Raw genomic sequence first — 22,506 nt, forward strand, 5'->3', positions numbered from 1 at the left:
CATGACAAATGACCTGGGCTGTATCATGAAAATGTAGTATGAAAAAATGGTGGAGGTTGAGGATGGTACTATTTTAGATTGAAAGTGACTAAAGGAACATGAAAACTGAATGCAATGATGCATGATCTTTGATTGGAATCTGTATAGAAAAACAGAGGTATAAAGTAAATAATTGTTACAGTTGGGAAAATATGAATGTGGACTTTGATGTAATATTATCTAGTATGATATTAAATTTCTTTGGTGTTGACAATGATACTGGATTACATAGAAGGATATGCTGAAACCATTCAGAGGTAAAAATGTCCCAGTATCAGCAACTTACTTTGAAATGATTAAGTTAAAAAAAAAAAAAAGTAAAGAAAGCAAATATGGCAAAACATTAAGGATTGATGGAGTGTTTAATTACTATTCTTTCAATTTTTCTATAGGCTTGAAATATTTCAAAATAAAAAATTGGGGAAAACTAGTAAAGATAGCAGCAAAAAGCTGTTACAAAATATAATAATAATGGAAAAACTTATCCTACAATTGTAACAAGTAACATATGCCTAAAAAGTAAAATGGTATATTTTAACCCAATCACGTCAGTAATCATATTAAATTATTAAATGTACGTGTAAACACACAAAGCAAAGGCAGAAAATTTCAATTTGGATCAGAAGCAAAACCCAACAATATGCTGCTTACAGATAACCTACTTTAAATAATAAGATGCATATAGGTTTAAAGAAAAAGATAACAATCCAGATGTCCATTAACTGATGAATGGATAAATAAAATATGGTGTGTCCATATAATTGGGGAATATTCAGGATTAAAAGGAATGAAGTACTGATACTTGTTACATGGATGAGCCTTGAGAACATTATGCTCAGTGAAAAGAAGCCAGTCACAAAAGAGCAAATATTGTATGATTCCACTGACATAAAATATCCTGAACAGGCAAATCTGTAAAGACACAATGTAGATTATGGTTGCCTAGGGTTGGGTGGAATGGGGAGTTTCTTCTGCTGTATATAGAGTTTCTTTTTGGGATGATGAATGAATCCTAAAATTGATTGTGGTGATGGTTGAACAACTCTTTGAACATACGAAAAGCTGGATTTATATACTTCATATCAGTGAATTTTTTGGTATATGAATGACATCTCGATAAAACTTAAAAAAAAAAAGTCAAAGGATGGAAAACGATATACCATACTAACACTAATCAAAACAAAGCTAGAGTGGCTATACTCATGTCAGAGAAAGAAGATTTCAGAGCAAAGAATATTATCACTGATGCACAGGGTCATTAACTCATGATAAAGGACATTATGTCTTCAAAATGGACAAATCTGCAATGTATGGTCAGATTTCAAAACTGAATTGATAGAACAAATAGAGAAAATCAGTAAGAATGCCAAAGATGTGAATATTATTAACTTTGGACCATAAAACAAGTCTCAATAAATTTTGAAGGATTCAAGTAATATAAAGATATATGGGAAATCTCCAAAGAAATCAAGAGAGAAATTAGACACATTCATGGTCAATTGATTTTAAAAAGGGTACAAAGTACCTTCAGTGGGGAAGAATAGTCTCTTCAACAAATGGTGCTAGGAAAACTATATGTCCACATCCAAAAAAATGAAGATGGAGGCCTGCCTCACACCATATAGAAAAAATTAACTCATACGGATCAAACACCTATAATACCTAAAACTATAAAATTCTTAGAAGAAAACATAGGTGAAAATCTTCATGACACTGGATTTGGCAAAGCATTCTTAGGACACCAAAAGCACAAGCAATAAAAGAAAAAATAGACAAATGAGACTTTATCAAAATGAAGAACTTCCGTGCAAAGCATATTATCAAGAAAATGAGAAAAACAACCTACAGAATAGGAGAAAATCCTGGCAAATCATGTATCTCAAAAGAGTTTAATACCCAGAATATATAAAGAACTGCTACAACTCAACAACAAAAAGACAAAATGAGCCAATTAAAAAATGGGCAAAGGACTTGACAGACATGATTTAAAGAATATATTCAAAATGGCCAATAAGCACATGAAAAGATGCCCAAATCATTAGCCATTAGGGAAATGCAAAGCGAAGCACAAGATACCACTTCACAACCTCTAGGATGCTTATTATTAAAAAACAGAAACTAATAGTCTTTGGTGAGGATAAAGAGATATTTGAACCCTTGTTTGCATATTGTTGGTAGTAACATAAAATGGTGTAGCTGCAGTGGAAAGTAGTCTGTTAGTTTCCCAAAAAGTTAAACATGAATTACCACGAGACTCAGCAATTCCAATCCTAGGTAAAATATCCCAAATAACTGAAAATAGGGATTCAAACAGATACATGTACACCAGTGTTCATAGCAGCATTTTTCACAAAAGCCAAAAATGGAGCAACCCAAAGGTCCATCAGCAGGTGTATCAACAAACAAATCTGGTATATACATAAAATGGAATAGTTATTCAGCAAGAAAAAGAATGATGTTCTCACACATGCTACAAAATGGATGAACTCTGAAAACATGCTAAGTGAAATAAGCCAGACACAAAAGGTCAGATATTACATGATTTCATTTACATGAAATATCTAGAATAAGCAAATTGATAGAGATAGAAAGTAGTGTAGAAATTACCAGGAGCTGGGAGGAGAGGGGTTGGGGAGTTACTGCTTAATAGATTTGGAGTTTCTGTTGGGGGTGATGAACTTTTGGTAACGGAGAGTGGTGACATGTGCACAACATTGTGAATGTAATTAATGCCACTGAATTGTGCATTTAAAAATGGTTAAGTTACATACATTTTTGCACAACTTTTTTTTAGAAAGGAGAAATTAGAAAGTATTTTGAACTGAATGAAAACGAAAATACAGAACATCAAAATTTGTGGGATGCAGCAGAGAGAATTCCAAGATGGCAGAGCAGGACTCAGTTCAGAGCTAGGAAAACTCTGAAACAACTGTTTGGGGGCTCCAGAGATCAGAACTGTACACCATCCAGGGAAGAGTGGAAGAAGAGACTGACAAACTGTAGCAAAGAATTGTGAGTAGAAATCTCAATGATGCAGAGGCTGGTGCCCACCCCCCACTCTTGTGGCAGGCCGCCTACCCACAAATAAAAGTCCTTCCCCGAGAACAGGTAGGGGTGGGAGGCACACACTGAATACAGCTTTTGTTTAGCAAATTCAGATCCCTAGGTCCTGGCTCGGAAGGCAGCTATAGTTTCAACCATCCAGGACAAAAAGCAGCCATCAGTCTCTGTTTCACCCCTGCCCCCAACAGGCAGAAGTGGGGATGATCTGGAACAAGACAGGGATACCCACTGTCACCACTGTTGTTCAACACTGTACTGGAAATTCTAGCCAGAGCAGTTAGGCAAGAAAAAAAATAAAAGGCATCCAGATTAGAAAGGAACAAGGAAAACTTTCACTATTTGCAGATGACACGATCTTAGACATAGAAAGACCCAAAAAATCTACAGCAAAGCTACTAGAGCTAATAAACAAGTTCAGCGAAGTGGCAGGATACAAGATGAACACGCAAAAATCAGTAGTGTTTCTATACACTAGTAATAAACAATCTAAGGAAATCAATAAAAAAATTCCATTTACATTTACTAAAAGAACCAAATATCTAGGAATACATTTAACCAAGAATGTAAAGAACCAGTACACAGAAAACTAGGACATTGCTAAAATAAATTAAGACCTAAAAATATGGAAGGACATTCCGTGTTCATGGACTGGAAGACTATCATTAAGATGTCAGTTCTACCCACACTGATTCACAGGTTCAGTGCAATCCTAATCAAAATTCCAACAGCCTACTTTGCAGAAATAGAAAAACCAGTTATCAAATTTATTTGGAAGAGTAAGGGGCCCCAAATAACCAAAAAATCTTGAAAAAGAAGAACAAAGTTGGAGGATTCACACTTCCTGACTTTAAAACATATAAAGCTACAGTGGACAAACAGCATGGTACTGGCATAAAGACAGATATATTGACCTATGGAGTTGAACTGAGAGTTCAGAAGTAGATCGTCACGTCTCTGTTCAATCGATTTTTGACAAGGCTGCCAAGTCCACTCAACTGGAACAAAACAAATGGTGCTGGAGAACTGGATATCCATATACAAAAGAATGAAAGAGGGCCTTTATCTCAAACCTTTACAAAAATTAAAAATGGATCAAAGACCTAAATACAAGAGCCAGTACCATAAAATTCCTGGGAGAAAAGGTAGGGTATCATCTTCAAGATCTTGTGGTAGGCAATGGTTTCTTAGACTTTACACACAAAGCACAAGGAATGAAAGAAAATATAGATAAACGGGATCACCTCAAAATTAATTACTTGTGTGCTTCAAAAGGACTTTGTCAAGAAAGTGAAAAAGGATACTATTTTATGGGAGAAAATATTTGGAAACCACATATCCAAATAACGGTTTAATATCCAGAATATAAAAAGAAATCCTACAACTCAACAATAAAAAGTCAAACCACGCAATTTAAAAATGGGCAAAAGACTTGAATAGACATTTCTTCAAAGAGGAAATACAGCTAAAAAGCACATGAAAAGATGCTCAACATCACTAGCTGTTAGGGAAATGCATATCAGAACCACAATGAGATACCATTTCATACCTACTAGAATGGCCACTATTTTAAAAAAACAGAACTACAAGTGTTGGAGAGGTTGTGGAGGAATAGGAACACTTGTTCACTGCTGGTGGAAATGTAAAATGGTGCAGCTGCTGTGGGAGACAGTTCGGCAGTTCCTCGGAAGCTAAGTATAGAATTGCAATTTGATCGGCAATCTCGCTGCTAGTTACATACTCAGAAGACTGAAAGCAGTGACAAGAACAGACATTAGCACACCAACGTTCATAGTGGCATTATTCACAATTGCCAAAAGATGGAAGCAACCGAAGTGTCCATCATTTGATAAATGGATTAATCAAATGTGGTATATACATAGGATAGAATATTATTCAACTGTAAGAAAGAGTGAAGTCCTGATGTATGCAACAACATGGATGAACCTTGAGAAGGTTATGTTGAGTAAAATAAGCCAGACACAAAAGTACAAATATTGTATGATCTCACTAATATGAACTAATTATAATAAGCAAACACATAGAGTTATAATCTAGAATATAGGTTACTATGGATAGAATGAGGGTAGAGAATGGGGAGCTGATGCTTAATTTGTACAGAATTTTTTTTCCTTTTTAATGCAATTTTACTGAGATACAGTCACACCATACAATCCATCAAAAGTATACAACCAGTGACTCACAGGATCATCACATAGTGTGTCTGCATCACCCCAATCAATTTTACAACATTTTCATTACTCAAAAAAAAAAGAAAAAAAAAGAAAACCCAAAACATTCCCATACCCTTTATACCCCAATCGATCCCTAGCATTGGTGTGGTACATTTGTTATTGTTGATGAAAGAATATTAAGATATTACTGTTAACTCTAGTCCATAGTTTGCAATAGATGCGTTTTTTTCCTATATATACCTATTATTTATTATCTATTATTAACTCTTTGTAATAGTTTTGTACATTTGTCTTAGTTCATGGAAGAAATTTTTTATATTTGTCCTGTTGATCACAGTCGTCGTCTACCAGAAGATTTACTGAGTTATACAGTGTCAAGTTTTAACCTCTGCCTTTCTTTCCGGTGAAACTTCCCTCTATCAACCACATTCATACAAAATCCAGTGCTGTTAATTATACTCACAATAATGTGCTACCATCACTAATATCCATTTCCAAATATTTACAATCAACTTAATTAAAAATTCTGCACAGAAATTTTAACTAGGTTAAATTCACATGAGTGGAAATGTACATAGAGGTGTAGGGTTGTGCACGTCACTAGAAAGAAAGCTAAAGGATCAACTCTGGGACAGTGGACTCTGTTCTGAACGATGACTGGTTAACAGTACAAATATAAGAATGTTCTTTTATCAACTAGACCAAATGTACATTGCTATTACAAGGCATTAATAGTTGGGTGGTATGGGAGAAAATACACCTAATGCAAACTATGGACTATAGTTAACAGTAATATTTTAATATTCTTTCATTGATTATAAAAGGTACCACACCAATGCTAAGTGTCAATAATAGGGAAGTACAGGGGTATGAGTGTGTGTTTGTTTTTTTTTTTTTTTTGGCGTAACGAAATATTCTAAAATTGTGGTGATAAATGCACAACTCTGGTTATATACGAGCCAATGATTGTACACACTGGATGGATTGTATGGGGTATGAATATATCTCAAAACTGCTTTAAAAAAATTGTGGGATGCAGCTAAAGCAGTGCTAATAGGGAAATTTATAGTAGACTATATTAGTAAAGAAGAAAAGTCACAAGTCAGTGATTTCTGCTCTTTTTTATACCTTAAGGTAAACAGAAAACTGGGAAAAAAAAGAGAAAATCTAGGTAACCAAAAACTGTTTTTGTGTTTGTTTGTTTGTTGTTGTTGTTTTTGAGAAGATTAAAAAAAAAAAGATAAATCTCTAGGCAGACTAATCAGGAAAAAATAGAAATGATACAAGTTACCAGTGTCAGAAATGAGAGAAGAGACATCATTGCAGGGCCTATAGAAATTAAAAGGATAATAAGGGATTAAGAACAACTTTATGCCCATAAAATTAGATGGAACTGACAAATTCCTTGAAAGATATAAACTACCAAAACTCACTGAAGACATATTCACAGTTCTATATCAAAGAAATTTAATTAGTAGCTGAAAAGCCTTCCCATCAAAACTGGGCCCAGAAGACTTCATTAGTAAATTGTACTTAACATTTAAGGAAGAAATAATACCAATTTTGTACAAAGTCTTCAAAAATTTTAAGATAAAAATCAGCTCAGTAGATGAAGAAAAACATTTGAAAAAATCCAGCATTCATTCATGATAACTCAAAACTCTCAGAACTTCAACCTGTAAACAGCATAGCCCCCCAAAATTAACAGCTGACATCATACTTAATGATGAAACACTGAATGTCTTCCCCCTAAGATCAGGAAAAGGCAAGGATATCCACTCTCATCCCTCCCAGTCAACACTGTACGGGAGGTCCTAGCATGTGCAGTAAGGCAAGATCAAGAAGGCATACAGACTGGAAAGAATGAAAACCCTCTAATCTCTCTGTTCACAGATGACTTGATTGTCATGTAGGTAACAAGGTAACAGGATACAAATCAATATACAAAATTAAATTTCTATAAACGAGCAATGAACAATCAAGTAAAAAAAATTTAAGACACCACTGTTTACAAAAATGCTTAGGGAGAAATCTCACAAAAGATGTGCAAAACATGTATCCTGAAAACTATAGAACATTACTGAGCGTAATTAAAGGCTAAGAAACTGGAGAAATACGATATTCATGGATTGGAAAACAATATTAAGATGTCACTTGTCTCCAAATTGATTTATAAATCCAACACAATTCCAAGCAAAATTCCAGCAGAATTATTAAATTGACAAACTGATTCTAAAATTTATATTGAATGGCAGAGGGTCTATTTAGAATACCCAGGCAAAGCTGGAGAACTCACACTATCTGTCTTCAAGACTTATTAATAAAGCTATAGTAATTAAGGTAGTATAGTATTGGTGAAAAGATAGACATATATAGATCAATAGAACTGAATGGAGTCCACAGACAGAGCAACATGTGTATGGTCACCTGATTTTCAACCAAGATGTAAAGGCAATTTATTGGAAACTGTTTGCCTTTTCAACAGATAGATTTGGAACAACTGGATATTCATATTCAAGAAATGAACTTGCATTCATTCCCTATACCATATACAAAAATTAACTCAAAATACGTAATAGACCTAAACGTAAAACTTCAAACTTATGCAACTTCTAGAAGAAAACGTAGAAGAAAATCATGACCATCAGTTATGCAAAAATTTCTTAGTTACAACATCAAAATCATGTTCCATAAAAGATTTATAAATTGTATTTTATCAAAATTAACTGGTCAGATTTTTAAAATGGACAAAGATCTGAATGAACTTCACCTACACATGCCTGATGGAATGGCTAAAATTTTTAAGTGACAGTAACAAGTTCTAGCAAGGATATGAAAGCTGGAACTTTTATACATTACTGGTGGGAATGCAAAATAGTTTAGCCACCCTCGATAAGAGTTTAGCAGTTTCTTATAAAGTTAAACATACCCTAATAGTACTTATCACATCTAGGTATTTAGGCAAATGAAAAAAAAAAAACAACTTATGTTCATACAAAAACTTATACATGCATGTTTATATATATGGCTTTATTCCTCATTGCCAACAAGTGGGAAACCACCCAGATGTCCTTCAGGTGGTGAATGGATAAACAAACCAGTGGTATATCCAGTGGACTTTTACTTAGCAAAAAAAAGGAACTGCTGACATATTCCACAACATAGATGAATTGCATATGTATTAATCCCCAAGTGGAAGACAACAGATTCAAAAGGCTACTTACTCTGATTCCATTTCCATGACATTCTGGAAAAAACAAAATTATAGGGACCAGAAACATCAGTTGGTTTAGGGTAGCATGAGGGAATTTTCTGGAGTGAAGGAACTTTTTATGTTGATTGTAGTGGTTACATGGCTATGTATTTGTTAATACATGCAGAACTATACCCTAAAAAGGGTGAATTTTACTATATGTAAACCTTTAAAAAAAAAAATAGCATATTTTGTGCCAAAAACTGTTAGGTAAAACCTTCACATCCATGGTTCTCAATTCCTACCGCACTTACTACCTATGGTGGTTTCAAAAATAAATTCTAGCATAGAATTGAGAGTTTGTCCCATAAATAATAACAACTGTTAGTTGACTGGAGAAAGATTTGTCATGATGACTTAATAGAGACCAAGAGAGAACATGACATCTTGACAAACAGCTTGGGTCCAGAACCAACCTATCACAGCCTAACATTTACAATAAGAAGGACCAAAAGAATGGAATTATCAAACACCACAGAAGATGAATTAAAATGTAGATCGATCATTAGTGACACTTATCAGGGCAGTTTCAGTGGATTATTACAACTTGTTGGGAGAATAGATTATGGTAGCATTGCTTTTAATATTAAATAACTGGGAGGAAATAAATACATTAATAGGGGATTAGACTGATACTGAAGTACTATAGTATACTATGTAGCTGTTAAAGAGATGTGATACAGCCATATATACTGATATAGGAAGATATAAGATATACTGACAGAATACTGCAAATAGTACACACAGTGTATCATTTTTATAAATTAAAGAACCCCCTTCCTCTTCACACACAGTATTACATTTCCAGTTCGTGTATTCCTAGAAGTACAGAAAGATATACATCAGCCTGATTTGTTCAGTGGATGAATAATAGGTATCCCTGGGGACTGAGTAAGGACAAGGAGTCTAGGTAGAATCTGTATTAATTTTTTTAGAATAAGAATTTGAGTATAAACTACTGTTTAAGTAAGTATTATGTATTGTGGATAAATTGTACATAAGAATTAATAAATATATACTGCATATTAATGTATCAGATACATTAATATACATTGAATATTATGGTATACAAGTAATAATTGTATAAAATATATTATATAAAATTAACATGTCTAGAATTAATGTATACAATTAACAATTTAAGGAATAGTCAAATAAATGGGATACTAAAGTAGAGACAGCAAGTACAGACCAGAATTTTTAGGAAGGGAAAAGAAGGTAGAAGAGAAAGCGTCAAAGGTTTTCTGAAGATGAACAAGATTTGAAAAGGTATATAAACTAGTAATAAAGAACATTGGCGATTTTATTTTAAAAGCTTATGATTTCAAAGTAAAGAATATATACTATAACAAGTATTATAAATAAAATGTCTAGGATTTACTTCAGAATAATCTGGGGGATGGAAAGTCAATGGGGGTATGGACTAAATGAGGCTGGCCAACAATGGATAATTGAGTTGAAGTGGGGTGACAGTGATGTGGCAATTCATATATGTACTCCTTTCTAGTTTTGCATGTTTGAAATTTTCTGTAAGAAATGTATGTGAATATGTTCAGTATCAGTATACTTTCCATAAGGAACTATAAACAATGAAGCATATCCAAAAAAATTTTCAAGCCAACAAGCTACCACCAGAAAATACTGTGATAACTTGACTCTTGAGGCTTTGGAGAAACTTAAAGCAAAGGCACTTTAAGTAGATCCAGCCTCTTTAGCACTCTGGCATTGCCTTTCTCAATCAGGGTTCCTCATATGAACCACAAAATAAAGAAAATAATTTGGGTGACTCTTCTCAATTCTCCCAAGCATGTTATATAATAAACTAGTACCATTCTAAGAGCATACTTATTCATTACCTACAATGGATGCCTTAGGGAATTAAGCTTACTTCTCATGAAATCCCAGTTGAGTATGGGTGCTAAAGATTGAGTTAACACTAGAATGAAAAAAAAAAGTGTGCATAACTCAATTTTTTTAAAAAAGAAAGGACAATGACATGTATGGAAGTGATTAAATTGGCATAGCAATGTGATGCTCTATAACCTAAAAAATCACCAATCTCTGAAATGTGTAGGGTCAAAATCACCTGTGAAGTTTGTTAAAAATAGAAATAGGCTGTCCCACCCAAGAAAGTCATTCTCAGCCAGCTGAGAAGTGAAGTTGGCAGGAAATATAATTTATTGGTTCTTTTTCTCTGTAGAGGTGTTAAGATTCTTCAAGGTAAACTGCTTAATTCATGTGAGATCGTTTGGCTTAACATGAGCTATGTGCATTAGCATTTAAAGTTTTTATATCTTTTCCCCCACTGTAGAGACTTAGAGAAATTAACAGTATGATCCGGACAGGGGAAACTCCAACCAAAAAGAGAGGGATTCTTTTGGAAGATGGAAGTGAATCACCTGCAAAAAGAATTTGCCCAGAAAATCATTCTGCCTTATTACGCCGTCTCCAAGATGTAGCTAATGACCGAGGTTCCCACTGAGGTTCGTCTTTTGTATTAGAACTCTTTCTGCACTCTGGTTAGCAGCAGCATTTAATGCATGCTAGGTTTATTGGGCTCTTTTCCTTAATACAGCCAAACAATTAAAGCCTGTTAGAAACATGAAGTATTTGTGAGAAATTAGACTTAAGCAGTATCCTTCAGATAATTTATTCATCCCAACTGTCTTTTCCCTGCCATTTAGTGCTTACCATCAAGGCTGCTTAGAATCCAAACTTGGGATTTTCAGCTATTTGGTGAAGCTTTTACAAGTATTTCAGAGAACAGAGTGTGCGCAAATATGTGTATTAGAAATCACTATTGACATGCTCCAGCAAAGGAGCTGTATTTCAAATCCATTCCTACCCATTTTGTGGTCAGCTGTAGTCCTCATGAAAAACAAAAACTAGGTATTTTGTCCTAAATAACTTTGTAAACTTTTGAGATTTTTGCATTCCAGAAACCTAACAGGAGAGCCAACAATTCCCATTCTTTTGTGTAATTCTCTCCTCTCTCCAGTAGGTATGGTGCAGTGTGAAAAGTGCTTGATTGTTCATTTGTGCATTGTGAGTGAACCTGTATAAGAAGTGGCACTTTAGTGCTGTAAAAGGCATGATTTTGCTGTTTATTTGTGATGGCACTTTCTACGATGTGAGCTTTATTAAGTACAGAACTTCTACGCTAAACATCCAGTATCTTCTTTAATCCTTTTACACTTTTTTAAACTGTTAAAGCTCCAGTAGTCACCACCTTCTGGGCATGTTTTAAATTCTCCAGTTTTCTTCTTTGTTAAATAGGGATCAGCTGGCTAAGTAAAGATTTTAAATCAGGTTGAATTAAGGGGATTAATATAAAAAATTATGACCTCTTCTTTTAAGAGGAGTTATCCAAAAGGCTTATGTCTATTAAGGTGATGTATTTTAAAATATTGTTGGGTATGTTGCTGGCAGTTAAAAAAAAAAAATAGACTGGAGAATTTAGGTTTTCATTAGTACATGCCACCATTTATACAAATTAGAAAATATTACTTAATAGCCATTGAACTATCTATATACACCTTTATTAATCACTCCTGTTTCCAGCAGTTTGAAAACTGAATGATCTTATTAGGGAGAAAATTCAATTGTAAATTGAATCAATATAAACAAAGTTACTAGGTAACTTCGTATTGCTCAGAAAGAAATATGGAACTTACACTGTTCAGTTAGAATAGTGTTCTACAAAAATATTTATAAAACCTCTCTATACTTACTGCTACTGTAATTTTATATGAAAATAAGTGTATTTTTCAATAAAGCATTTATAAATTAATCTTTGTTTAGTTATATTGAGACAAACATATTTAGTTTTCTGCATAAATGACAAAGAATGATCATTTATTGGTTTATTTTGTCTCTACTAAGCACATTAGTCATTCATCATTTAAATATCTGACTTCATTAGAAACCATTTGAACACTTTTTCTCCCTCCCACCATAAAAATACAGTAAGTTATTTGCTTAAAAAAAATCAACTATGAATAAACATTCTGGTTTTCTCTCATTCATCTAATATATACCTCAGTGACAACTGAGTAAGACAGTAGGCTAAACACTGAGTTTTCAAATGATTTTCCACTTAAAAGTGCTGAGCTATGGAACCTATTCTCTCTACCCATCTTATATGTACAACCAAAACTACTGGCTTTTAAAAACCATTAAATAGTGTTGAATTCTGTCTAGTCTATTTAAATGAGTGCAACTTACCTTTAGCATTATATTCAGAAAAATACTTAAGCTTCAAGGTCCCCAACAATTTGGAGTACTGAACTAGATAACCACCCTAAAGACACTTCTGACAGAAGTAATGCATTACTTAAAGAGAGGTTTCCAAAACCTGCTGTTAGAACCTAAGTATACAGGAAAACACTGGTATCAGTCATTGTTCACACAGCTTTACTCTTCAGGCAGTCCTCTGCCATTGGTCAGCTTTAATTAGGCCAGAGTCCAGCAGGAAAGTGCATGGTGCACCAGATTCACCATCTCTTAAGTTGCTACTGTTTTCTCTTCTTTACTGAAAGGTTGTACTGAGCCAGGCTTTACCCATGACAGGCCAGCAACATGCACACTTTTATTGTGCTGTTCTTCAGGCTTCTTCTAGGCACAATCAAAAACAGACATTAAAAAAAAACAAAAAAAGCCTACTGATGAGATTTCAATACTGTTCAAACTTATTTCCCAAAAAGTTATTTGTATATAAGTGGTCACTGATATTATGACATTTTAGAAAAGAAACAGGGAATCAAAGATTTCAGAAATGGTTATCTACTTACTTTCTGAGTCAGCATCTTGTCTCTGGCTTCCTCATGTACAGAAGGATTCCACGGAGAAAAGCTTTTAAGGGGGAGAAAAATAGTAAACTGCTCTTGGCTTACTAAAGTTGTATAACATCAGTTTTTCAATCATTAAGCCAGTTCCCGTAATAAGTAAAATTTAATAAGGAGCAATACTTTTAAAGAATGATCTTTAAAACATAATCAATTGTCAACATGTAGTTTTAGACATTGCCTTAATGATTTTTTCACATAACTATCCCTTACAGAACACTTTACATGGATTATCTCATTGGAGCCTCATGACAACCCCCTAGAGCTATTATTTAAAATGAAGACATGAGGCCCAGTAAAATTAAGTAATTGCTCTGGGTCACTAAAACTAAAAAGTGCGAAAGACAGCCAGCCAGTCCATCTACAGTCCTTTCCTCTTAACCACTATGCTATGCTGCCTCCCTTGCAATGTACCAGTGTTGCCAAAGAGCTAAGTCAATTCAGCAGTTCTCAATACTCCTCCAGACACTCTACCCTGAGATTAAATATCATAGTGCTATAGGAACCCATCACCTCTGTTTCACTCCTTTCACTAAATCTGAATGTCACTGGGGTTGTGGCAATTTGAGAGGGGCTCCAGCTAAAACTGCCAACTGAAAAGAAAAGTCCCAACATGTGAATGAATGGGCATGTTACAAGGATCCTTAGGGAACCAAAGTCACCCAATAACTTGCTATTAGCACAATGTGCTAGATGATGTAAAGCTTTTTGTTTAAAGAGGCACCACAAATCAAACTGACATCAAGTTATGAAAGGCTGCAGACTAACAAATTACACATGTCGCTTTCAACCCCCCATTCTAGGATCACCTGGAAAACAGAAGCACAGTACTGCAAAGTGCACTTATCAGGATATGTATCACTTACCTAATTGCATAGGGATCCTCTATTTTAGGTTGGTCAAACAAACGAGCAGTGCACATCTTAACACTTTCAACCACTTTACTTTTAAAGAGCTGAACATCTTTTTCATACCTATGTTAAAGTTTAAATCAAAAAGTTAACCAACTTACTCTATTTAACTGCATTTTCAAATTTATCTTAAATTAAAAAGCAAAAGCAACATACAGTACAGCAGCCTCTGGGTTTAGGGGACTTGCTGTATCAATCTTGTAGAAAACTCTCCTTGCATACATTAATACTTGCCAAATATGATTATGGTTCCGCCTAAAGGGAAACGACATGATTACTGAGGCTTCCTCCTACTGTGTCGTATCTCTAGAAGAAACACTTGTTTACTAACCTCCATTTTGCAAATGCTCTCTTCACATCCAGTTCACCTGAGGTGGGATCAACTAGCGGGTGAAAGACGGGAATATCAAACACCAGGCGCTATATTTAAGAGAAACACATCCTTTAATAGAAACCATGGAGGAACTCACACACCTTACTAGACCCATAGAGATAGTCATAAAAGGAGCTGCAGAAGAACAAGGCAGTCATGTTGTCAAAAGCCTAAGAATTGCCTCAATGAGGGTATTTAACTACTACTTTTACCATTTTTGTTAAGCTGAATTTTGCAATGGAGGAGAAAAGAGTCACTCCACCCCTATAGCATGGTGATCACCATCCCCATGGTAAGTGCTGTTGTACAGCTTCCAGCCTCCCGTGCACACCCTGAGCACAAAAAAAACAAGTAAAGCTATAGGCAGAGAGTAACTGGACGGAAGATGCAGCCAAGCACAAAAATCCCCTGGAAAGACTACTTGGTAGACAAACTTTTCGAGAAACTGTAATCGTAAAAGTATTAGGTCAGGAAAGAACTTAGAAATCTCTAAGTCCTTTAAATGCTCCTCACTGATCTGCCAATGAAGCCAGACTATCTCCCACTTACTGGACAGTCGCCATCTGGGTAGTTATCAGGGATATAAACTGTAAACTTAAATACACCATCTTGATAAAGTCCATGCCGGATGAATATTACTCCAAACCACACTGTAGGAAAAAATAACATCCATTAAGGCCTAAGTTTGTGTCAGAGGAACCAAATATGCTATAAATTAAGAGAATCCTCGTCTTACTTAATGCAGAGCGATAAGATGGCTGCACATAGACACCAGGTAACTTCTGCTTCACAACCAAGGTACTAAAATAGAAGCAGCAGAATAATTAACTTGTATGGATGTACCTATAGATGGTACCTTCATCCCACAACCATTTTTTGAGACAAGGAATCATCCCCCAAGGGGCAACTGGTGCCCAAACCATACAAGCTGAGGTACTGTATACAAGCTGTGACAACTCTTGAGTGAGCACTGGATCAGCTCACTGTCCTACTGACTTCATAACACAATCTCACAGTGAGATGCAGAATCCAAAGAAGGAGGCTCAGATTAAGAAATTAAAGCCAAAAAGGAATATAAAAAGAATTGAGTTTTGCTTCCAGAAATCACAGCCTCCCAGAAACACTATCATCTTGGAAATCAGCCCATACCTGATTTACATTCTGGACATTAAATCTACAGATGAATAAGAGTATTTGCAAAATTTCTATTTTGCTTGTGCTGACTGTAAATGATAGATCTCACACACCCACATTCAAAAGCAGTCTTTAACTGCAATTTTCAGTATTAATAATAAATAAGAAGTCCATGGAATTGCCCTCACTTAGGTATCATTTTAAGTTTCAACAACCAACAGAGGGTACTTTTTAGATTTGCAATATTGCCTGGTGAAGGCAGGCAACAACATGAGGCTCTCCCACTCTACTCTGCTTCCAAATCTAACCCAGACTCAAGACACTTAACTCTGTGGGCCTTGCTGGGGAATGGTAAATCGTAGGTACTGACAACAAGGCAAGACAAGTGCACTGAGCCAGTGCTTCTCTGGCTTTTCTTGGGACCTCATTTCCCACTGACAGCCATTCTGCTCTGTTCCTCGTGACCGCAGCTACGTGCTTAAGTAAGTATGGCTAGGACCAGACCTTGAGAAGAACAATGTTTATGTAGAGCCTTAAAACACATTAATCTACTGATCTTGAATCTTACCAAGAAGTAGCTTACTAGGCCTTAATTTATTGTTTTTATTACCTATTTGGTTATTTTTAATCATCTTTTTAAAAGTAGTTATCTATCCATGTTTAAGTCACTAAAATTCAGCATGTCAATAGGAGCATGGTTAACAGATATATCTACTACAGTGAGATTTGCCAGAAAAGGCAATTTTGGGTTTTATTACAGACAGCAGATTTAATTGCCACAATAGAAGCCTGTCCAACTCACTGCCCAGACTCAAACACAAGGACTCAATTCATATAGCTGAAGGGACCACTGCTTCCAAATCACATCAGCCAGTAATACTAGTGCTTCAGATCCTCTCACCATTACATTAGTATGTTGAGGGAGGGGCCAAAGATACTTTAAGTAACTTCATAACAAAGTAATTTTTTAATGATTGAAATGAGGATTAATTCTCCAATTTTCTGCCCTTGTAACAAATTATCAAAACAAATACTATCTAAACTCATTTGATACTTGTGCCCCTATAATGGGCCAGGTGCTACGTCATCACTACTAAGTATCCAGCATGAGCGCTCATCCCCTTGCACTCTCTAGATCTGGGCAACTTCACTCCAGTCAAGTCACTGCCTGGGTCTGCCTTCAGGGGTCATAAAAATAAGACAAATCCCCCTTCTAATGGCAGATCTTCAAACACACGAAGACAGCTTAGTAAGTACTTCCTAAGTTTTCTCTTCACCAAGTTATCATCTCCATTTCTCTCAACTGTTACCCCTGAGGTCTGGCTTCTGGGCCTCTCCCCCCTGGGCCCATCTCCTCAGGTGGTGTTCAGTCTGTCAGGATGCCTCCTACAAGGCAATGACCAGGATGGGGTACAAACCTCCAGAGGAGTCTGACCCAAGAAAGAATAGATGACTACACTCCTACTGTCCTACCCTCTACAAAAACCTCTTCAGGAGGTGAATCCCTCACCTCATAGAAAGTTCAAAAGGAAGACCAAAATTAAATAAATTCTTGGGCTACTGTAGTTTCTCAATAAACCTTCGTTTCTTCCTCCTCTTGCTCTCTAAAACTATGGAAATTAAAGCATGCATCTGCTTTTGAATCTTCCTTACCTAAGCTCTAAAAAGAATCATTATACTTAAGAGAGGATATTTAGATAACACCGCCCAGGTCTTGGTTAAAACAGACTATATCACCAGCAGTAGCATCACACAACTCTATATACAGTAAGGCTGATGGGCGGGGTTGAGACTTAAGATTAAACAATGGCTATTTACTGAGTCCTTCAGAATAAATCTCATTCTTTGCCTTCACGCATCATCCAAATTTAACAAAATAACTTTCTAAGAACTTACAATTCTGCAAGAAGAGAATATTCCAGGTAGAAGGGTCCGTAAGAAGCATGTGTGCCATTTGTTGACTGTGCTGCCGGGGCAGGAGATGTAGGCTTAGTTATGGGCAAAGCATTTTTGGGAATAGAAGGCAGCTGTTTCTTTGGAGCGGTGCGTGGAGGACTGGTTTTCACATCCCCTGTTAATGACTTCTCTTCACCATCAGATCGCTATTCAAGATGAAGTTATGAGAGTACTTGTTAGGATGATTCGTAAATCACAAGAGTACAATCTTAGCTCCATGACCAAAAAGCTGGATTTACTCTTTAACAAGGACATTCTAACACCATGATCAAGACAACTTGAAAGTCCTGGGAGCAGGCGGATCATATAAAAAGCAGAGCAAACCTAAAACAAGACTAAAGTGTTAGGAAAACTCTTTCATTAGCTGCATCTTACAAGAACAATACAGTCAAATATTTACAGGAAAACTGAACCAGAGAAAGAAACGGTTTCTCTTGGTAGCCCCAAAAAGAGGGGAAGGGGTTACGAGGAAACAGGACAGCTGTTCAAGACTTAGAAAAGCCCCCTTGCACTTAGAAGCTGTAGACGGTCAGATGCTAAGAAGCTTAAACATAAAGTAAATAACTGAAATTAGTCACTACCTGATGTCATTGGACTTGGGTTAGAAACAAAGAATGATGCTATTCTCTCACTTGAGTCTGACTTTGATCTTGTTCCTAATGGATGTATTTCCACATTTGGAATATCACCAGCATAAACTCATCCTTGGTCAAAGACAAAGGTCTAAATGAGTCAGAAACTAAATTACCATCTCAGAGGTGCTTCCTTGGCTCTAGTACAACCAAAAGCTGTTTAATTAGCTATATTTAAAAAATGTGTATCATGAGCAAAGAAAAAAAAAAGACAAATCGTGGTGTTCTGCTCAAGGTGGAATTATAAATTGTTTTCATTTTATTTTCATCTGCATAGTTTAAGCTCTCCTAAAATGAAAATGTGCTATTTTTGCAGTAAAAAAGTGAAAATTTTATTTAGAAAACTTCAGTATCCCCATGTCTAGCTTGATCATACTCGAGTGGCCTTTCATACTTCAGACTATGACTTTCAGTTTAGTGGAAAAACTACTCCTGTGATCTCTCACAAATTTCATATGTAAATATAACCTAAATAAAAATAATCTCAGAATTGTGATTACCAGAACGATTTCAGATGCACACAGTCTTAGTCTCAAAAACTGACTTTAACAAAATTATTTCTCAAAAGTAAAACTTAAACTGAAAAAAAAAAACAAAAAAAAACCAGGCAATTTTGTTAAAATTACAGGCAACCTTGGCAGGAATTATTTGGCCTCTATTCTAGCCCTCTTTTCTGACAGAAGCAAATGGGCCCCCTCCCCCCTCCAAATTTACTGACTATCTACCTACTTTGCGTACAGAGCTTGTAGACATGCTCCAGAAAGGGTTCATAACGTGTACTCCAAACAAATAAATTCAACAGTCTCTGTCATCAAACTCTGACGTCCTCAGCATTCACTTTACCTTAAAAAGAGATGGAGAAAACATAAAAACATACCAACACCAACAATTAAGACCTCTGAAATGGTTAGGAACTAATCTCACACTCTAAATAGTCCCTAAAGAGAAACAAAATAATGCTATAAAGATGTACAGCTATAAACCTAGAAAACACATCTTCAAGCATTTTCAGATTTCTCCTCCTCCTGCTTCCAATCCACCCCAACCCCACCGCCAACCACCATCCCCACTCTCCTTAGATGCCTACAGGAATCTGTGCACTGGGTCCCTGGCCATGGCTCAGAATATTCAGTGATACAATTTGGCTCTGATACCAGAAATTCAGAAGATACAGACTATAACAGCTGCTACTAGTATACCATCTAGGCATTTAACTATTAGAAAAGACAGGTTCAGGATGCACTGTACCCACATACACAAAGTTGTATCATTCACTGTTTCCAGGGTTATGGGAACAAATGAAAAAGATCTAAAGTAGCTGATTCAAAAGTGTCTTAAATTTGAGTTGTCTAAGTACAACTCATAGCCAAAGAAATAAGAAAAAGCAGAGAGAGGGCAGAACATATCTCAATACACAGATTACTGGGTCCTGTGGGAACCATCTCCAAAAAATTGCCTTTTTCAACTGCTCAAAATATGGAAACTTTGCAGGATTAGGCATTTATGGAATTGCCAAGCAGAACATACAAATGCAACAGTGGAGAGCAAAAGAGACATTTCACAAACATCTTCCACCAGAAACTTCAAGTAGTGGACAAGAAAACATTTCTTAGAGCTCACAAAGCCAGTGGGTCATTTACTAAAAATACAAAGGAAGAGGGAAAGGAAAAGAAGCCAAGCTGAGCAGAACAGCAACTTCTCTGCTGTGATGATGGCCCCTAGACTGTATGTTTAAAGCATACAGTCCTACTTAACACAATCCAAAGGCTGAAAGTGAAAAGGGGCAAAACTTAGCAACATTTTACTAAATTCAGAAGAAGCAAATGAGTAGAGAACCATGTGCCACATGTCCCTAATCAGCAATAATCTGTCTTCTCTCTGACTAGCCCATGACTTCCACTGGTAGTTTCTTCCATACCAGGCCAGTGCCTATTATTGCTGTTTTCTTTTCCAAGAGACAATTCCACCCAATAATTAAACAGAGGAATGAGGATCCTGGTTCTTCCACTGACATGTTCACTTACCTCCAATAAGGAGCAACAGCTCTGCAAATCAGCCTTTAAAGGTGACTGGCACAGATGAAAGTTACTGGACATCAAAAATGGGGGAAGGAGCATGTTTACATTTGGCCCAAATGAAAACAGTGTTGGTTTTCAGATTCAGTAGTGATGGGTAGCACCTCCCTGTCATTTTGAACAGACCTGATTTAATAAGGGACCTCCCACTTCTTGAGTCCCAGAGCCCTCCTGTGTAAATTGGTGGGTTAGATCAACTATAGTCCCTTCCAAGCCTAACAAGTTACGATTCTATGACTTTGCCTTTAAGAATCAAATAGAGGAGGTTTTGTCGGCTGCTGCCTACCTTTGCAATGGATTTTTAAGTCGAATGTTTCCAGCAGCAACATAATCACTTGGAGAAATTGTGGAGCACTTTTGGGAATAACTATACCGTTAGTTACATTTCTAAATCTTTGCCTGGCACAGTATGGCATTACCCAACAGGAGTGCCATAGGAAGAAAACATAGTTATTAGGAAACAATTTTAGAATTTGTTTATAAGAACAAAACTTGATTTCTGGTACAGCTGAGGAAGTATCTTAGGCCTGTACAGAATGACCCATACAGGGCAGGAGCCTAAACTAGAGATCGGCGTTGCTGCTGTGTGCCATAGTGCCTCTATAGGCACTAACTTAATACATCACTCCGAACAGGCCTAAGAAATTCCATGGTAAGAGTCGACCCGTCAGGGTCCAGAGAAAAGGCGAAAACGGTCCCGGACGGGCTCGCCAGGGACAGCCGGGAGGAGCACCTACAGGCATCCTCGCCGGGGGCGGAAACCCGTCTCAACGCACGCAGAGAATCTGGACAAACCTGTCTGGATGTGTTGCAAGGCGGGGGCCGAGTCCCGACCTCCCAGCTACCTCCGGGCAAGCCCGGGACCCTCGAGTCCCGCCGAAGGGGGCTGATGGGGGGGGGGGGTGCTTGGCGATGACTCCCCCCCCCCAACCCAGCTAGGGCGCAGGGTCGGGGTCGGGGAGGGCTGGCCCGGCCCAGCTCCCGCCGCAGCCCCCAGGACCGGCCCCGGGCCCAGTCAGCCGGCGCGCAGCAGGTGCCTGCAAACGCGGACAGGTGTCCGGCCCCACCCCCGTGTCCCTCCTAGGCCGCCGTCGCTGCGAAGTCAAGAGCGCTCGGGAGGGCAGACAAATGCCGGGCCTGATGACGCTAGGAGCCTGGGTTTAAGGAGTCCTCAGCACTCGCGTACTCACCAGACTGCCTGCCAGTGCGCCACCACCCTGCTGCCTTCAAAGCAGTGCTCTCGGCTGCCGAGCGCCGTCGCCGTGCGACAGCATCTCCAGCCACAGCGCCCGCCCGGCCCCAGCTCGCTCCCGGCCCCGCCCTTCCCTCCCCTCAGCGTCGGGCTCCGCCCCCTCACCCACGCCCCTGGGCTCGGACGTCAAGTGGCTCGCACACCTGCCTGTCAAGGACGTTCTTCCGGGGGCGTTGGGATGCTAGCACTCCGTCCTGCCAATCAAATCCGCTCCTTTCGCGTGGGGTCGCACTTGACCCACTCCTTACGCCACAGCGCCCGGGGCGAACTGTCAGTCACAGAAGTATCGGCCCCGAGTGGGGCAGGAAACAAACAAGCGCCTGGACATAATTGGTCATGGCGTCCGTCAATCATCATAGAGACCCGCCCAGGGGTTTGTGCGGGCTGGCAGCTGCAGCCATTCAGGGAGGCTGTGACTGCGGGATTTCTCGGCCCGAGCCAGGGCGGGGCCGGGAGCTGGGCGAGTGTCCCTGAGAGAGGGGATTTGGAAACGACCCCTGTCGACCGCGTGGTCATCCCGGTGCCTGCCCGCAATCCTGTTCGGTCGCTCCTGGTAGCACCGCGGGGTCCGCGAACGCCACGTCTGAGTCACGCGGGTCCCAGGAGGGCGCAGAATGGGCGGGGCCGAGGGACAGCTGTCAGGTTGGAAAAGCACTTCACGTAAGCTTGAGAAACGCCCGTTTCCTGTTAAAAGAATGGAGGAGCCAAGGGAGCCCGGCGATGGGAGCTAAATCCCCAAAGTCAAACCTTTGGCACGGGCGCTGCCAGAGGAGCTTTTTAAA

The 22,506-nt window shown here is 37.9% G+C and overlaps 2 protein-coding genes across 8 annotated transcripts in view; one reads left to right on the forward strand and one right to left on the reverse strand.

The window, feature by feature from the left end:
• Nucleotides 1-12,058, forward strand: part of RBL2 (RB transcriptional corepressor like 2) — a 114,953-nt gene extending 102,895 nt beyond the window's left edge. For 3 of the 4 annotated variants that reach the window (XM_037816512.1, XM_037816513.1, XM_037816514.1), the window contains one exon: nucleotides 10,859-11,029. In XM_037816512.1, coding sequence (XP_037672440.1) covers nucleotides 10,859-11,029 — 171 coding nt within the window. Of the gene's footprint in view, nucleotides 1-10,858 lie in introns of all 4 variants that reach the window. The other variant, XM_037816511.1, reaches the window with a different exon arrangement.
• Nucleotides 12,059-12,318: 260 nt separating this feature from the next.
• On the reverse strand, nucleotides 12,319-21,784 carry LOC119519031 (AKT interacting protein). 4 transcript variants are annotated; one of them, XM_037816518.1, is made up of 10 exons: nucleotides 21,663-21,784; nucleotides 19,127-19,240; nucleotides 17,706-17,911; nucleotides 15,412-15,476; nucleotides 15,225-15,325; nucleotides 14,634-14,722; nucleotides 14,459-14,557; nucleotides 14,258-14,365; nucleotides 13,338-13,398; nucleotides 12,319-13,158 (listed from the first exon to the last, which is right to left on the reverse strand). In XM_037816518.1, the coding sequence occupies exons 2-10, from the start codon at nucleotides 19,166-19,168 to the stop codon at nucleotides 13,051-13,053; spliced, it is 879 nt and encodes a 292-aa protein (XP_037672446.1). In that variant the 5' UTR covers nucleotides 19,169-19,240; nucleotides 21,663-21,784; the 3' UTR covers nucleotides 12,319-13,050. The 4 variants fall into 4 exon arrangements, with proteins under 4 accessions (XP_037672446.1, XP_037672443.1, XP_037672445.1 ...); XM_037816515.1 differs by having other exon boundaries at nucleotides 12,319-13,161; XM_037816517.1 differs by lacking the exon at nucleotides 21,663-21,784 and adding an exon at nucleotides 21,268-21,479 and having other exon boundaries at nucleotides 12,319-13,161.
• Between the last annotated feature and the right edge of the window lie 722 nt (nucleotides 21,785-22,506).

The sequence above is a fragment of the Choloepus didactylus genome, chromosome 22 (genome assembly GCF_015220235.1).
Source record: "Choloepus didactylus isolate mChoDid1 chromosome 22, mChoDid1.pri, whole genome shotgun sequence".
Taxonomy (NCBI): domain Eukaryota; kingdom Metazoa; phylum Chordata; class Mammalia; order Pilosa; family Megalonychidae; genus Choloepus; species Choloepus didactylus.

Excerpts from the sequence above, each read along its gene's own strand:
- LOC119519031 (XM_037816515.1), bottom strand. The coding sequence starts at position 19,168 with ATGAACCCTTTCTGGAGCATGTCTACAAGCTCTGTACGCAAA. Across the intron at positions 17,912-19,126 it reads CTACAAGCTCTGTACGCAAA|CGATCTGATGGTGAAGAGAA; the intron begins GTAGGTAGATAG and ends CATCTTGAATAG. Across the intron at positions 13,399-14,257 it reads GAGGATCCCTATGCAATTAG|CTTTTCTCCGTGGAATCCTT; the intron begins GTAAGTGATACA and ends CCCCCTTAAAAG.